Source organism: Nuphar pumila, chromosome 7 (genome assembly GCF_984573655.1).
Source record: "Nuphar pumila chromosome 7, dmNupPumi1.hap1.1, whole genome shotgun sequence".
In the NCBI taxonomy this organism is placed as follows: Eukaryota; Viridiplantae; Streptophyta; class Magnoliopsida; order Nymphaeales; family Nymphaeaceae; genus Nuphar; species Nuphar pumila.
The window spans coordinates 90,658,289-90,677,475 of record NC_143255.1 but is presented as its reverse complement, the minus strand read 5'-3'; the positions used below and the strand labels follow the sequence as shown (position 1 = coordinate 90,677,475).

Here is a 19,187-nt window from a genome sequence, read left to right as displayed (position 1 = left end):
TGCTGCCCTAATTTAAGTGAGTCAAAATTGAGCTTGTCAAATTCGCAATGAGCCGAGCTCAAGAAGGGTCAAACCTGCTTATATACGGAAGCTTTAAGGTCACGTACCCGGTCCTTATTTTAAAGGGTTATATTCACAAATGTCGTCGAGATTTTGAAATTTCATGATATTCTGAGGAGATTTTCACCCCCGAGAACATCACTACATTTTCAGAATATCAAATGGTCCAACATATCTCAAGTTGATCATGGCATAAAATTTGTATAGTTCTTTATATACATTTAACTACTTTTATTTCGCCGTCTAACCAAAGATATACGGAAGCTTCCCGACACTTCAATGAAAATAAAAGGCTTTCAATTTATTGTGATATTTCACCTTGGAAAGGAAAAAACAACCTTATGGGAGGGGCATTCCAGATATTTGCACGGAATCCGAGGGGCAGTCCAAAATATGGACCACGTTATAAATAAGCGGAGACGCGCGATCGTTTCCTTCTCGCGCTCCTCGCTTCCCTTCCACAGAGCCTCTTTTGGACCTCCTAGGGTTTTCTGTAGCAAGAGGAAGAGCTCTTCGAGGTAAGAATTTTTCATGTTCGCCTTTAACTCTTCCCTTTTCTTGTGAGCTTTTCCGTTGTGAATCGGATTGGAAATCATGTGGGAATTGTGATCTCATCTTGCGGAAGATCACGATCGACCGATCGGAGTTAGGAAAAATTAGGTTTAATCTAGGAGCATTTCCCGTCTTTCTCTCTATATTTTGTGGTTCGCATCCCATGATTTCGCTTATTTAGGTTCGTTTTTTCTTTCATGTTTTCAATTGCCGGGTTCTGATATTCCTGATTTGGAGTTAATTCTAACCGCGTTCCGTTTTCCTTTTCCGTTTTTTTTTTTGGTGTGGGGGCGGGGGTGCGGTGTTGAGATAATGTGTTATCATTGTATTATGTTTTTAATTTCTTTTTTGCCTAGTAGTTGTTGTGTGTATCTTGTGTTTATTTTTCATTTCTTTTTTAGGATTTTCGAATCTTGACTTGTTTGAATCGATGTGTGCCATGAAAACTCTGATTTATAATTAGTGAATAGTTTTATCTTGTTGGTCCTTTTTCTGGTTTTTCTCTTTGTTTTCTAGTTTTTCTCTTTGAAATTCTGATTTTGTAGGGGAATCCTGTTTTTAATTTTCTTTGTTTCGTTATATATGTGTAAATTATTCTATAGAAAACTAAAAGTGCGCCATAGCAGTTGAGCTTGAGTCACCAAGCTATAAGCTGCCTGGAAATCTGCACTTTCTAGGGGTGGAAATTCCAACGACCTTATCAACCAGATGCCCGTACGGCCATTGACATGTGGGTTTGATTTTCTCTATACTAATCAAAGTGCCCATAATCCTTAGCGCTAGACCTGAGCTCACTACTCTTTGCCCTGACTCGACTCTAGTTGATAGAAAAGAGCGAGATAGCCTTCTCAATAATGCCAACCATAGGACCTTTCCTTGCCATGCCCTTGCCCTCTCTTCTCCTTGAGTTGTTTGGTTCATCGAACATCACAGATTCCATGGAATTGATGATTAGGAACTTGTCTTGTGAATTTATGTGAGCTATGGAATCAGTGTTCTGAGGAAGTTTAAAGAAAGGCTTTGGCATGACCCATAATGCACTCAATGTGGGTTTCATTTGTCAAAATGAAAATTCCAATTCTATATGGCTGGCTTTCATTATGCATGAATCAAAGAGCATGGGAAGTTGGGAACTAGCCTCTTTTGTCGTTTAGTGTTTAGATAGTTTTGTGGATAAATCTCTGTTCAAAATTATCCATTTAAAAAAAATATAATAACAACTGAAACAGTGAAACCTCAATTCTTATCACAGCCCATAGTTTTATAGCTTTGTGAGCGCTGGGTAAATACCTGAACTCAGCATTGAATAAATACATAAGCTATGTAGACAGGATAGTGTGTACAACATGTTTTTGTGGACATTTTAAAAATTTGTTGAGTTCCACACTAAGATTTCTGAATTCTTGGGGTGTTTATGTTGTAATACGTGTTTATGTTGTATGTCCTGAACCTTTTATCTGTTCTTATATCTTTTACATGTTTATTTTCTTTTTTTGTTATTACATTTTTAGTTGTGTATCTTGATTATTATTTTCTTATTATCATGGTTTTAATATTTTTTTCTTTTACCAATATGTTCCTATGTCACATGGGTGCGGGTGCGGGGATTCGGCACTTCCAAAAAACCCGGGTGCGGGGGTGCGGCAGGGGAAAAAATGTAAAAAAAAATTATATATATATATATATATATATATATATATGTATGTATGGTAGCTGTCCATGACATTTATGCCCAACTTACTTTTTACCATTTTTTTATCTTATATGGTTGTCCCCAAAGATGAAAGTGATGAGTTGTGGAGCCTGATTAATTGTTTTTGCCCTTGCAGGAAGGGGGGTCCGGGGGCTCCCCCCGGCGCGGGTCCCGCTGCGCAGTCAGCGGGCGGGGGTCAGGGGGGGGCCGCCCCTGTCGGGGGGTTATAGGGGGGCAGCCCCCCCCCCCCCCCCCCCCCCCCCAAAGAATTTTTTAAAAATTCCACAGCCCATTTCATAGGGCAAATTAAAAAAAAAATTAAAAAAATGGACAAAAATGACCCTGGCTGCGGTCAACGCACCCAGGGTCGGGTTGACCGCACCCGCACCCGCGTTGAGTCGACGCGGGTGCGGCACCCTGCTAGCCGAATCCCTGTGACATAGATATGTTCCTATAATTATCCCATCATAAACTAGAAAGCAATCTGCTTAGTTAAGACCTCATTCAGTGATTTTTTTACAATAGGTTAATCTCAGTGGCTAGGCCTTGGTTAGTGATTCAGATAGTTTTGATATTTCTAGTTCATGTAGGATGATCTGGGTTGAGTCACATGTAATTTGTTGCCTAGCAAGACTTTGATTTGCTTAGGCAGTTTTTTAAAGTGTTCCAGGCTTTATTTTATGGCCTGTGGTTTCTCTCTTGTGGTACCTCAGTGATAAAGTGAGCATCAGGACATGCAGCTAGAATCAACATGTTGAGTAAATCTGTCGGTTTGCTTTTTTGGAATATTTGTCACCATATTATCAATGTTTGGAGTGAAAATTGTGGAAGTGCTATGTATTGGTGAAGCGACAACAAGAAGAGTTGGAAGAGTAGTTTATATTATCTGGCTACTCGCTTTCTTAAATAATCTTATTGAATTCTGATATTTATCCAGGAAACAATGTCATACCTGCTTCCCCATCTTCATTCTGGCTGGGCTGTAGATCAGGCCATACTTGCTGAGGAAGAGCGGCTTGTCATCATTCGTTTTGGACATGATTGGGATGATACCTGCATGCAGGTACATTGGGCTACTTCTAAGTTACTTTTTTATGGAACATTTAAATAAGGAAAGAAAATAGTTTGTGAACGACTCAGTTGGTTTGTCTTGGAAGCATTGTGGGAACTTTATGGACTGGTTATGGACTTATTTAGGTCTTGCGTAGTTCTCATTCATTTGTGTTCTCCTTTCTCTTTCTATTTTCCCCTTTTAGATTTTGGATGCCTTTTTCCTTTGTGCTGAGTGTGCTCTTTCCTAGCTTTTATAGCTGTATAATTTTATTGTAGTTAAATCTATGCCTTGAGATATCATGATTTTGAAAACTTTTAGTAATTTGATTCCTAGAAAGTGTTGGCTGTCTCTTTTTTTTATTAACCTGATGCTTTATCAATAAGATTATTTTGTTTTTTATATGTCAATCTTAATGGACATTGGGTTGAGGGTACCCTGCATGCTGCATTGTTTGTCATACAGGCAGTTAGACTCTTCTCTTGTCTCGTTGTGAGCATGTTTTAAGTTGGGATTGCTGCTTTTGGTGCTGGGCTCCATGTTCTTCTAGACACATGGTTAATTGATTAATCGATATGCTCTTGCAGTTTTAACTTTAGAATATTAATTTGTGGAAATAACAAATAATTTTTATACTGCAAGATTGATGTGGGAATTTTTAACCTCTCTTTTTTCTTTTCCCTGAGTTCTTCAGAAGCATTTTATTCTTCAAAAACATTAGTACTGGAGCTTGGAGATGCTTTGTGAAGGAGATTTGAAGTGCAAAGCTGGAATGGTGATCTTGGACTTTTTCTTGCATTCAGGGTTCTCACCATCTGGTGCTGTGTGTGTGTGTGTGTGAGAGAGAGAGAGAGAGGTGCTACCCATCATCATCCAAGTGTGTTAATGAAGAAAGGAAACCTAATTAGGAATGAGGAATCTTTGTATAGTGTGAACCAGAGTTACCGGAAGCTTCTTATATAGGTGGGAAGCTCACTTCCTAGAAACTCGCTTCGGAAGCGCGATACTCCTTGCTTCCGAAACTTGATGAGAACCTCGATTCCCCCACGCTTCTCGTATGCTTTCCAAACACTTCATTTATTCATCTTATATGTTCTCTTACTCAACTTTTCATGTTTGTATGTGTTTTCTCTCACTCTTATCACTCACTTACACGTACTTTCTCTAAATTGGTAATCATCAATTTTAGATTTTGTTAAAAAAATAATTTTTACACTAAAAAATCTTGAAATTTAATATTAGTCACTTTTATTTTAGTTTTTATTTGTGTTCATTATGATTCACATCCAATTATTATATTTCTTTTTTTTATTCCTCGCTTCCCGCTTCCTATACAATTTTAAATGCATCACTTCTCGCTTCCGCTTCCTGTATCGTTTCTCGCTTCTGCTTCCTAGTCTGGCAACCTTGTGAACTCTATATTTTTGCAGTGTAGAAGATGGGGTTATATTAAGAATTTCTTGTGATTTTGAGACACATGCGAGGACAAAAATTAAGCTAATCTCTTACAATCCCTTGTTTCTAATTTTGTAATATATAGCAGAAAAACATACAAATGCACACCTAACATTTGATATATTTATAAAAAAAATGCCTACCTTTTTAAAAATTACGAAAACCTGATTTGGTTAACAAAATAATCGTCAAACACACGCCTCCCTCAACTAAAGTGAGTTTACCATGGTCAAACCATGGTTAGATATGTCTTGGTGACTAGGGGGCATAGCCACGTTGAGGTCAGGGTGGGCACATTCGGACGGGTCAGGGTGGGCACGTTCGGACGGATCAGGGTGGGCAGACTCTACCCATGCCCTCCTAATCCTGGACCCCAACTCTCTCTCTCTCTCTCTCTCTCTCTACTTTGTCAGATTGGGTCTAGCCGTCCGCCATCGAGCGGCACCTTTCTGGCACACAACCCTAGCCTTGAGGGCTGAGATACTGAGTCTCCTTCTTCTTCTTCTTTTCAAACTGTTTTTTTTACAGAAGGCTTGATAGGGTTTTAATTAATTTCTGGGTTTTGTTTTTTTTTTCATTTAGCATAATGTATTGTTAGGATTTAGATTTTTATGTGGTTTTTTTATTGGAAATACTATGAATGTTTATTTATGGTTAGGGTTTTAAAGTTTTTTATGTTTTTTCTTTCTATTAGCATTAGTAATGAATAATGAGTGCTTAATTTGGGTTAGGATATTAGGGAATTTTTTTCAATTAGCTTAAATCTATGATTTTTTTTAGGACTTTGGGTGTCGATTTGGGTTTTTTTCAAATGGCATGAATATATATGTAATTAGGGTTTTATGGTTTTTTTGTGTTATTTTCTTTTCAATTATTTTAAGCATGATTCTATTAATGAATGCTTAGTTTTGGTTATCAAACCCCTAAATCTATGTTTTTTCTTAGAATTTAAGTTTTTTATTTTGGTTTGTCAAATGACATAATTATTTAATTTGGAGTTCTGCTTTTTTTAATTAATGTATTTATGAATAATGTTTGTTAGGATTTAGGGGTTTGATGTGGTGTTTATAGAATGACATAAATCGTTATTATATTTAATTTAGAGTTTTGCTTTTTTTAATTAACATATTTATGAATGATATTTGTTAGGATTTAGGGTTTTGATGTCGTGTTTATAGAATGTCATAAATGGTTAGTTTATGGTTCCTAAGTCTTTTTGTGTATTTTTTAATTGCCATTAAGCATGAATTGATGAATATTGTGCAATTTGATTTTGGTTAGAATATTAAAGTTTTTTTATTAATTAACATGAACACATAATTTTTTTTGTTTGTTCGATTTAGGGTTTTCATGTGTTTTTTTCTAATTACCATTAGGCATTAGGCACAAACCCATGCATATTGTGTGATTTTATTTTTGTTAGAATATTGAGAGAGTTTTTATCAATTGGTAGAAATGCATAATTGTTATGTTTTTAGAAATTAGGGTTTTGATTTGATTTTTCTAGAATAACATAAATGTTTAATTATGGTTTTAAGGGTTTTTTTTGTGTTTTTAATTACTATTAGGCATGAATCTATGAATATTGCATGATTTGATTTTGGTTAGAATATTAGGTTTTTTTTATCAATTAACATAAATGCATAATCTATTATGTTTGTAGGAATTAGGATTTTGATTTGGTTTTTTTAGAATGACATAAATGTTTAGTTTTGGTTTTAGTTTTTTTTCTAATTACGATTAGGCACAAATCCATAAATACTGCTTAATTAGATTTTGGTTAGATTATTAGGGTTTTTTATCAGCTAGCATAAATACATAATCTATGAAGGTTGTAGAATTAAAGATTTTATTTGATTTTTTTTAATGTCGTGAATTAGTATAATTTATTAGTAATCATTTTTTTACTTTGCATTTGTGCCCACCCTAGTTTAGAATCCTCCCTCTGCCCCTGCTGGTGACCATATTACCCTCCTTTCCCTTTCTACCATTTAACCAAAAGTGAAAGTGAGGGTTTCTTCTTTCATTCCACCTGAGCAACCCGCCAGAGCTCGTACTCCCCATCAGTTGTAGTTGTTGCCGGACTGCTTGCTTTTCCCACCACTTTTGAGTCTACCATCTCTCTCTCTCTCTCTCTCTCTATATATATATATATATATATATATATATATATATATATATACAACAACAACAACAACAACGCCTTCATCCCAAAATAATTGGGGTCGGCGATATGAACCAAAAAAGAAAATCATTATGGGTCTTCCACATGAATCCTTCTCCTCCAATCATTTCTATCCAATGCCATGTCCTTGGTGAGGTTCAAAGCATTCATATCCTTTCCTATCACCTCCATCCATGTCTTCCTAGGCCTACCCCGACCTCTTTTAACTAATATATTTTCCAATTTCTCCATCCTTCTAACTGGAGCATCATTCGGCCTTCGCCGAATATGTCCAAACCACCGTAAACGATTCTCTCTCATCTTATTTTCAATGGGTGCAACGCCTACCTTCTTACGTATCTCCTCGTTCTGAATCTTATCTTTTATTGTATTTTCACACATCCATCTCAGCATACGCATCTCAGCTACACTCATTTTTTGAATATGATGTCTCTTGGCAGCCCAACATTCCGTACCATATAGTAAAGCAGGCCTAATAGTCGTCCTATAAAACTTTCCCTTCAATCGCAATGGCATTCTACGATCGCACAACACTCCAGTTGCACTTTTCCATTTCATCCACCCAACCTTTATCCTATGATTTACATCTCCATCAATTTCTCCATACTTTTGAATGATAGATCCCAAATATTTGAAACAATCATCCACCGATATTTCTTGTTCACCAAGCTTCACTACACTCTCATCATTACTTCGTTGCTTACTAAACCGACATTCCATGTATTCTGTCTTACTCTTACTCAACTTAAAACCTCTTGCTTCCAATGTCTGTCTCCATAATTCTAACTTAGCATTAACCCCAGCTCTAGACTCATCAATCAAAACAATATCATCAGCAAACAACATGCACCATGACACATTTTCTTGAATTGATCTCATAAGCTCATCCATCACTATAGCAAATAGGAAAGGGCTTAAAGCAGATCCTTGATGTAACCCAACCGTTATAGGGAAATTGGTTGTCACCCCTCCACAAGTGCGGACATTGGTTACTACTCCTTCATACATATCTTTAATTATTTTAATGTACTTGAGAGAAACACCTTTCTTCATCATTGTCCACCAGAGAACGTCCCTAGGTACACTATCGTATGCCTTCTCTAAATCAATAAAAACCATATGCAAATCTTTATTCCTCTCTCTATTTCTCTCGATAAGTTGTCTAAGAAGATGTATAGCTTCCATAGTTGATCTTCCAGGCATAAAACCAAATTGATTCTCCGATATCATGACAACCTTCCTCAACCTAGACTCAATCACCCTCTCCCAAAGTTTCATAGTATGACTCATGAGTTTTATACCACAATAGTTTGTGCAATCTTGTATATCACCCTTATTTTTATATAGAGGCACCAAAGTACTCTTCCTCCACTCATTAGGCATCTTATTTGTCCGCCAAATCTTGTTAAAAATATTTGTCAACCATCCTAAACCTTTCTCTCCCAAGCATTTCCAAGCCTCGATAGGAATACCATATGGGCCAACTGCCCTTCTTGATTTCATTTTCTTCAAAGCCTCTGCAATTTTTTTCTTTTAAATCTTGCGCATGAAGTCACGATTCATCTCATGAAAAGGAATAGAGAAGTCTCCAAGATCCTGAGCATGACTTTCATTAAATAGTTTATCAAAATAATTTTTCCATCTCTTCTTAATCTCCTCATCTTTGACTAAAACCCTTTGTGTTTCATCTTTGATACATCTAACCATACCCAGATCCCTCGATTTCCTATCTCTTATCTTTGCAAGCCTATAAATATCCTTCTCGCCTTCTTTGGTATCCAACTTGTCATAAACCTCCTTATATACCTTATCCCTTGCGTTCCGAACTACTTTTTTAGCTTCCTTCTTTGCTATCATATACTTCTCCAAATTCTCCTTATCACGATTCTTACTTAGATTTCTATAACACTCTCTTTTAACCTTAATAGCTAATTTGACATCCTCGCTCCACCACGATGTATCCTTACCTAGCGGTGCACCGCCTTTAGATTCACCCAATACCTCCTTAGTCACCTTTCTCATGCCACCCGCTATCTTATTCCACATTGATTCTGAATCCTCCTCGAGACACCAATCAACTTCCTTAACTACCTGCTCTACAAACATTCCTTGTTTAGCTCCTTTCAGTGCCCACCACTTAATTCTAGGATCTATCCTATGTCTATCCCTTTTGCGGCATTGTCTAATTCTAAGATCTAAAATTAAGACTCTATGTTGTGTAGCTACACTTTATCCCGGTATAACCTTACAATCGATGCAACAACCCCTATCTCTCTTTCTAAGTAGGAAAAAATCTATCTGACTCGTATTAACCCCACTTTTAAATGTTACAAAGTGAGACTCCCTCTTCCTAAACCAAGTGTTTGCTAAGATCATATCATAGGACAAACCAAAATCTAAAATCCTTTCTCCACTTTCGTTTCTTTCTCCTATACCATAGCCTCCATGGATACTCTCAAAACCATCCCTACTAATGCCTACATACCCATTAAGGTCACCGCCGATAAAAAGCCTTTCTCCATAAGATATCCCTTGTACTGCTCCATCTAAATCTTCCCAAAATTGACGCTTAATGGAATCATCTAAACCTACTTGAGGAGCATAAACACTAATAATATTAATAATATATGTACCTAATACTAATTTAATAAGTAAAATCCTATCACCCTTCCTACGGACCTCAACTACATTATCTATAAACTCACGACTCATAACAATCCCTACTCCATTCCTATTCCTATTTATTCCTGTATACCAAATCTTATATCCCCAAGGTTCTATCACTCTTGCTTTCTCACCTACCCATTTGGTCTCTTGTAGACATAAAATATCAATCTTTCTCCTACACATAACATCTACTAACTCTACCAACTTACCAGTTAAAGACCCTATGTTCCAAGAGGCTAACCTAAGTTTATGGTCTTGGACTAACTTCTTTACCCCCACCCATCCAACAAAGTGAGGGAACCCTTGCCTATTTGACACCACACCCGGGCGCCGGTGTGACGCGTCGCTTCCGGGCGACGACCTAGCAACCCTTACCCATTTATCACTGCCTCCGGGCCTATAGAGTACAGCGCGTCGCACAGGCCTACCGCAACCCTCCTCCTTTATCCTGGCTTGGGACCGGCAGTGTATAACTAAATAGTTATACACAGGCGGAGTTATATATATATATATATGATTGAGGCATTGGCCCAAGGCATATGTTGTAGGAGGCACAACTCAATTTCATAGATGCTTCTCATTTTACAACCTAAAATGGAGGGAGTAGGGGCCAAATGTTAACCCGTATTGAAATGAAAAAATCGATAACCTTGAGTCTAAAATTTACTACCTGTGAATCATGATGTTGGTTCTCCTTTAGCATCAAGTTCAAATCACGCCAACAACAAACATCACTTCCCCCCTTTCTGGTCTACTTTATCCCTTTAATTTATTGGTGTTACTCTTGTGATTTCATTTGATCTCTGTGTCTATGGCTCGTCTTTTATTTCCATTTTCTTTATTCTCATTCTTGTATATAAGTTGTGCAGAGTGTTAATATATATATATATATATATATATATATATATATATATATATATATATATATATATATATATATATATATATATATATATATATATATTCTTTATGTATTTATATCAAAATGCCTGATAGGGGTATTTTGGTAATTTTGCTGTATACTTTTATTTTTTCTTAGGCTTTTATTTTCTTATTATTTTGTATTTTTTTCCTTTTTATTTTTATTTTCAATGTATTGGGACCATTGGGGGCCCACCCTTATAGTCGTTGGGGTCCCCAACTGTCATTAATATGACCATTGGGGCTCCCCAACGACTATAATGGGAGCCCCAATGGACTCCTCTCAAGTGCTTCTTTTCTTCTATAAATTGAGGGGCTCTCCCTCATGTAATGTAGCTTTGCTCTCTCTCTTTTTCACTCATCAATAATATTTTTCTTTGTTTTTTGGCATTTGCCCCTCAGTGGGTTTGTGTATTAAGCACATTATGTTCTTGTGCTACTTGGCTTTTTGTTAAACTCTTTTTAAGAGTTCTCTTATAATTTGTATTTTTGCATTCTTCATTACATGGTATCAGAGTCGTTCGGGTAATTTGTATTCTTGGAAGTCGTTTAAAGACTCTTGTAAGCTCTTTCTCATCTTTACCTTTTTTCGTCATCATGGAGGACAACACAAGAGTGGAGCTCTCCTTCAAGCTCAATGGATCAAATTATTTAATGTGGGCATCGGCGATGGAGAATCACCTCCCCGAAAAGAAACTATGGGGCTTCGTGATGGGGACCACTCTTGAACCAACATTGAAGCTCACCAAGATCGAAGGTGGTGTGGAAAAGGTTCTTGATGATGAGGATCACATTAAAGCAATCAATGAGCATCAAACTAAGGTAGAAGATTGGGAAAGTAACCACGCTAAAATATTGGCATGGTTCATGAACAATGTTGACATAAAGATTTGTGCCAACATTGCTAAATTTAGAAGAACCAATGAAGCTTGGTTCTTTCTTAAGGGTATGTATACCCAAAGGGATCTAGCTAAACAATTTTTTTTTGTTAAGAAAAGATTAGATCCACTAAACAAGGGGACAGGAGTGTCCGAGATTATTTTAGTGTTTTGTCTCCCCTTTGGGATGAACTTGCTCTTCTTGAGCCCAAGTGGGTGGCTTCAGAAGATATTGAATTAAGAAGAGAATAAATTGAAAATAAGCATTTCTTTCAATTTCTTCACGCTCTTAGACCAGAATTTGAGCAAGGACATCATTTCTTCATAGAAGCAAGGCCTTACTTATTGAAGATACCCTTGCCGAAGTATGCGAAGAGGAAACACGTTTTGGTATGACTCATAAAAGTGATGAGGATCCAATGTTAAGCCCTATTGGCCTCCCGACTTTGCCAAGAATAATGGCTTTAAAAAGGATGTTATTTGTCACTATTGTAATAAACCGGGTCATATCAAACCGGTTCATAACAAAGACAGATGTATCAGTATAACATGAGATAGAACCCAAGTTAATTAATACATTATTAAATTTGTCATACCAAGCCTTGAGGTCTTGTTTAAGACCATATAAAGCTTTCTTTAATTTCAAAACTTTTTCATTTAAATTCATAGCAGGAGGAGGATCCATATAGACCTCTTCACTAAGATCTCCATTTAAAAAGACATTTTTAACATTAAGTTGACAAATATGTCATTTTTTAATAGAAGCAATAGCAATAAGAGCTCGAACATTTGTCATTCGAGTTACTGGGGCAAACATCTCATCATAATCTACCCCATACTCTTGTGCATATCCTTTGGCTACCAATATAGCCTTATATCTTTCTAAGGAACCATCACTTTTTGTTTTTATCTTAAAGACTCATCTACATCCTATGAGTTTCTTTCCTTTAGAAGGATTAACAATTTTCTAAGTTTGTGCTTTCTTAAGTGCATTAAATTCATGTTTCATGGCTTCATTTCAATGTGCATATTGTCTAGCATCATTGTAATGAGATGGTTCATAAAATGAGTGGATAGCCAATAAACAAGCTCTAAAATGTGGTGAAAAAGACTCATAAGATACAAATTTATTTGGTGCTTTAGAGATACAATTTGACATTCTTTGAGTTGATTCTTCTAAAAATATATTTTGAGAAAATTTGTCAAAAGCACATGGATGAGTATTTTCACTTCTTCTAGTATAAACTTTTGTATTATTTGTTACATGTTCATCTATATTTTCATGAGAGTCATTTCTTTCATCGTTAAAAGTTTGTCCATTTTGATTTTCAACATCATTGAAAAGTTCAAGATTCTCAAATGAATTTGATTCATCTTGTTGGGGTAGTAAATCAAATAAGAAAGAATAGTCAATGTTTTTTTTTTATTATTTGTAAAACCATTTTTTTAAGTAAAGTAACATCTTTTGAAATATAAAGTTTATTATTTGATAAGTCAAAGCATCGCTGTCCTTTTTGTTTTTCACTGTACCCTAAGAAAACACATTCAATAGCATTTAGAAAAAGCTTATCATTTTTGTGAGTAAGAACATAACATTTACTACAAAAAATTCTTAGCCTTTTGAAATCTGGAGACATATTATAAAGTTTTTCAAAAGAAGAAACATTTTTTAAAGATGACAAAGGAGTTCTATTAATAAGATATGTTAAGTTAAAGCGGCTTCGACCCAAAAAGACATTGGAATATTTTTAGAAATTAAAAGGGTTATAGTTGTTTTTATAATATGCCTATGTTTTTTCTTTCTACAAGACCATTTTGTTGCGGTGTGTTAGGACAAGATCTTTGATGACAAATTCTATTTTGTCGTAAATAAGTTTGAAATTCATTTAACATATATTCTCCTCTCGAATCTGATCTTAGAATAGATAAATTACTTATAAATTGATTCTTAATCATTGCATGAAAATATTTAAAGACAGAAAACACATCGGATTTTCGATTTAGAAAGAAGATACATGTGTATCTAGTGAAATCATACACAAAAATTACATAATATGAGAAACCTCCCTTAGACATGATAGGAGAAGGACCCTAAACATCAGAATAAACTAATTCAAACGACAGTGTAGAGACAAAATTTTGTTATGGAAATTGAGTGGCTTTTAATTTACCAAAGATGCAATCTTTACAAGTCATAACTTTTTCATTACAAGAATTTCCCAAAAAGGAGAAAAACGACATCTTTGAAAAATTTTGATGGCCAAGTCTCTTGTGCCAAACTTTGATACTTTTGACATTTACAAAATTACAAAATGACTTGGATGGTAGAGTCAAAAAATCCATAAAATATAGATCACCCCTCTTGTTGCCTTGCCCAATGAGCTTCCCTGGCTGGAGATCATGCACGGTGCAATCTTTAGGTGAGAAAGATACGTTGTAACCTTGATCGGTAATTTGAGAGACCAAAAATAAATTTAAGTTGATTTTTGGACCACCCTTTTGGAACAAAAAATTCTTGAGAATGTTTTAAATCAAGTGTTCCAATGTTTTCAATTTTCAAAGAAGTTTCATTGGCCGTTGAAAATAAGACGTTTGGGGGTGGAATAGACATTAGAAAGGATATTTCTATGTGGTGTCAAGTGAAAAGAAGCATCGGAGTCAAAAATCCATATACCTGGAGGAGATGAGGAGGTTGCGATGGCGGTACCCGAAGTAGAGGAACATTTAAAGAAGATGTTGAAGTGCCTCCGAAATTTGATTTAGAGTGTCTTTAATGTCTCCTCCATTGTTGCTCATGTTTGCCTCGGTAGCTCAAATGACAAGTGTTCGAGCTCTTATTGCTATTGCTTCTATTAAAAAATAGCTTATTTATCAACTTGATGTTAAAAATGCCTTTTTAATTGAAGATTTTAGTGAAGAGGTCTATATGGATCCTCCTCTTTGTATGAATTTAAATGAGAAAGTTTTGAAACTAAAAAAAGCTTTATATGGTATTAAACAAGCTCCCAAGGTTTGGTATGACAAATTTAGTAATGTATTGATTAACTTGGGTTTTATTTCTGACACTGCTTTCTTTGTTAAGAAAACAGATGATTCTATTGTGATTCTTTTTCTTTATGTTGATGATATGATCATCACATGAAGTGACAAAGAGTGAGTAAATGACATTAAGTCTATATTAAAGAAAACTTTTGATATGTCTGACTTGGCTTTTTTGAGATATTTTTTATGTATTGAGGTGGCCTATTCATAGAAAGGTTATATTCTATCCTAAATGAAGCTGGCAGCGGACATTTGTGCTAAGTCGAGGATTTCATCTGACACTCTTGAAGTTATAAATGTCAGATTAATTGGATCTCTTACTTATTTGTCCATCACCCGACTGGATATCGCTCATGTTGTCCATTCCATGAGCCAATTCCAGCATGCTCCAACGACAGTTCATATAGCAGTTGTCATGAGAATTGTGTGATATATCAAGAATATTATCTCAAAAGGGCTTTTCTTATCATCTTCTTCTTTTGATTTAACTGCTTCTACTGATGCCAATTGGGGAGGTAATCTCAATGATCGAATCTCAACTACTCGTTTTTGTATTTTCTTAGGAGATTCATTTATCTCTTGGAGGTTCAAGAAGCACCAGAAAGTATCTTTGTCTTCAACAGAAGCTGAATATCGTGTCATGACGACTACAATTATGGAGATTGTATGGCTTAGAAGTCTTCTTTGTGATATGGGGGTCATCATCTCCACTCCTTCCAAGATGTGTTATGACAACAAGAGTGCGATCTACATTGCAAGCAACCATACTTTCCATGAGCACACTAACATATTGAAATAGATTGTCACTATGTTCGAGATGAATACCTCAGGAGAACTATTACATTACCTTTTGTTACATCAGAATATTAGTTGATTGACTTCTTCACCAAGGCGCTTTTGACTCCTCACTTCTTGTTTCTCCTGAGTAAACTTTTGGTTTTCTTCCCGTAAAGTTTGAAGAGGAGTGTTAAAATCTCAAACTTTACGGGGAGAAAACCGAAAGTTTGTTAAGGAGAAACAAAAAACGAGGAATCAAAAGCGCTTTGGTGAAGAAGTCAATCAACTGATATTCTGATGTAACTAAAGGTAATGTAATAGTTCCCCTAAGGTATTTATCTCGAACATAGTGATTGTCCATTTCAATATGCCTGGTGCACTCATGGAAAGTAGGGTTGTTTGCAATGTAGATCGCATTGTTGTTGCCACAACACATCTTGGAAGGAGTTGAGATGATGACCCCCATATCACAAAGTAGACTTCTAAGCCATACACTCTCCATAGTTGTAGTTGCCATGGCACGATATTCAGTTTCTATTGAAGACAAGGATACTTTTTTGTGCTTCTTGCACCTCCAAGAGATAAGCGAATCTCCTAAGAAAATACAAAAACCAGTAGTTGAAATTCGATCATTGGGACTACCTCTCCAATCAGCATTAGTATAAATAGTTAAATCAAAAGAAGAAGAAGAGGATAACAAAAGCCCTTTTGAGAATGTATTCTTGATATATCGCATAATTCTCATGACAGCTGCCATATAAATTGTCGTAGGAGCATGCTGGAACTGGCTTACGGAATGGATAACATGAGTGATATCCGGTTGGGTGATGGACAAATAAGTAAAAGATCCAATTAATTGTCGATAAGGAGTAGGATCATTAAGTAGAACACCATCTTCAAGTCTTAATTTGACATTTATAACTTCAGGAGTTTCTAGGATCTTGTCATCTAAAATCACCGACTTAGCACAAGTGTCTGTTGCCAGTTTCATTTGGGATAGAATATAACCTCTATGAATAGGCCACCTCAATACCTAAAAAATATCTCAAAAAACCCAAGTCAAACATATCAAAAGTTTTCTTTAACATAGACTTAATGTCATTTACTCCCTCTTTGTCACTTTCTGTGATGATTATATCATCAACATACAGAAGAATCACCTCTTTTTTTAACAAAGAGAGCAGTGTCTGAGACAAAACCCAAGTTAATCAATACATTACTATATATATCTTTATGTATTTATATCAATATACCCGATAGGGGTATTTTGGTAATTTTGCTGTATATTTTATTTTTTCTTAGGTTTTTTATTTTTTTCCTTTTTTTATTTTTATTTTCAATGTATTGGGACCATTGGGGGGCTCACCCTTGTAGTCGTTGGGGTCCCCAAACCATTGGGGCTCCCCAACGACTATAATGGGAGCCCCAATGGCCCCCTCTCAAGTGCTCCTTTTCTTCTATAAATTGAGGGGATCTCTCATGTAATGTAGCTTTGCTCTCTCCCTTTTTACTCATCAATAATATTTTTCTTTGCCTTTTGGCATTTGCCCCTTAGTGGGTTTGTGTATTGTGCACATTATGTGCTTGTGCTACTTGGCTCTTTGTTAAACTCTTTTAAGAGTTCTCTTATAATTTGTATTTCCGCATTCTTCATTACACAGAGGTTTGTGTCACATCGGTGCGGGTCCAGAGGGTGCGACACGACAATTTAAAAAAACTTGGGTTCGAGGGTGCGGATATATATATATATATATATATATATATATATATATATAACTGCACCTGGTTAGGGTTAACTGAATCTACTTTTGAACAGAAATGGACGTCAGCATGGTTGACTTCACCTGACACAAAGGAAGTGTCCAAGTATCGCACCGGCATCGGTGCGGGTGCGATGTGGGTAACACAGTCATTTGTACATAACTAACCATGGTAGACCTAAGAGGCATGTGTTTGAGAATTATTTTCCTAACTCAAGTGGGGAGTTTATAATTTCTTAAAAGACAGGCATGTGTTTGAGAATTATTTTCCTAACTCAAGTGGGGAGTTTATAATTTCTTAAAAGACAGGCATGTTTTTGTAAATACATCTAATGTTAGGTGTGCTTTGTTAAATTTTCTACATAGTATATTAATCAGTGTAACACATTGATTCTACAATATCTCTTACACTGTTTCCTATTGATTTTCATGCATGAATTGAGGATGGATAAACTATTAAGGTTATTAAGAGGGCTCATGAAACTCTCTAGGATATGCCCTTTCAATTTTTTTTATGTCATGTTGATAAATCCTGAAAGTGGCATTTCACATGCTTTTTTGCAGCATCTGTGAAGCAATGTTCATTGTAAATATCTGTAAAATGATAAAGAATCAAGGATATAAAACATAGTCATAGGCCATAAGTTACATAAATCTAGCATTTGGAAGTATGGAAGCTCCTAAGATTCAGTTTATTTTTTCCGTGTATCTGAAGGTAATAATCTTGGTAATCAGTCTGGGCTTCTCTTCCTGGCTAGGCCACCATAGTAGATAGAGTAGCCATGCTAATTAGTTTTCAGCTAATATTGTTATGGCAGTCGACCGTCTCAATATGAAAATAAAAAGCATCACTATGGCTATGTCCTTGAGCCTGTTGTGCTAGGCTATGAGTGAATTCTCCCGAGTATAAAAGTTAGTAGTTCTGCTGCCGCTCTGTTAGCTTAAGAGGTGAATGAACACTCCTGCTTTAAGGAAATCACTGAATAATTGACTGTGGTGTTCCAGTCCAACAAACAGTATTTTGGCTTTCACTAACTGTTTCTCAACATTAGATGTCATCAATGATAGTAAGCAGCACATAGCCTGTGGGCCGTAAGCAGCACATCGCATGTGGGTGCTTTCCTGATCTCACTCTTATGTATTGATTGCAGATGGACGAGGTGCTCTCTTCTGTTGCTGAAACCATAAAGAATTTCGCAGTTATTTATCTGGTTGATATTACGGAGGTGCCAGACTTTAACACCATGTACGAGCTGTATGACCCTTCCACCGTGATGTTCTTCTTTAGGAACAAGCACATAATGATCGACTTGGGTACCGGTAACAACAACAAGATTAACTGGGCTCTGAAGGACAAGCAAGAATTCATCAACATTGTTGAGACGGTGTATCGTGGAGCTAGGAAAGGCAGAGGTTTGGTGATAGCACCCAAGGATTACTCAACCAAGTACCGTTACTAAACCATATGTTTATGAAACAACTCACGTGGCTTTATGCCACTCCATATTGCCTCAGGCTAGGTACTTTGTGCTATATTATGAATGATTCACAGCAGTCTAACAATTAAAAAACATTATTGGGCCAGTAATCATGTAGGCTTGATGCCTTATGTTTCCTCGAAACCCTCACTGTATCTTGTTACACAAGTTCTGGGGGCGAGAATATTAAGGTTGTGTTTTCCTTAGTCATGCACCTGGGCTTGTGAACTTGATGCTTTAGTTTTTTACATTTCTTTTTGGGTTACTACTTGCTAGATGGCGATAAATACTGAATGATCTTTCATGGAGGGATACAATACCAGAAAATTGATTGTGACTACGGCCAACAAAATGCATCTACAAGCTGGGGTTAGACAGACCCCCTACCAGATCTCTCTTAAGCCTCATGTGGCAGAGGGATTCGAACCTGGGCCTTTAGCTTGGCACAGGACCCCGCTTACCACATGGGATACCACCTGGGTGGTAACAAAAAACATGTCTGCGAAGAGCCGAGGTGAATTAAATTAGTGCTTTAACTTTTTAGAGGATAAATAATGCTCTATGGATGCCTTCTCTTCAACCACACTGGTAGGAGAGTGCAAAAGGTAGGGCTATTTGTTCTTAAGGTGTGTCTAGTGGCCAGATATTCAGAGACGCTAAGAAGGGGT

General features: G+C 36.3%; 1 protein-coding gene across 1 annotated transcript; it reads left to right on the top strand.

The window, feature by feature from the left end:
* The first annotated feature begins 492 nt into the window (after positions 1-492).
* On the top strand, positions 493-18,729 carry LOC149832447 (thioredoxin-like protein YLS8). The gene is made up of 3 exons (XM_090012460.1): positions 493-578; positions 3,243-3,368; positions 18,193-18,729. The coding sequence occupies exons 2-3, from the start codon at positions 3,249-3,251 to the stop codon at positions 18,499-18,501; spliced, it is 429 nt and encodes a 142-aa protein (XP_089868586.1). The 5' UTR covers positions 493-578; positions 3,243-3,248; the 3' UTR covers positions 18,502-18,729.
* Positions 18,730-19,187: the final 458 nt, after the last annotated feature.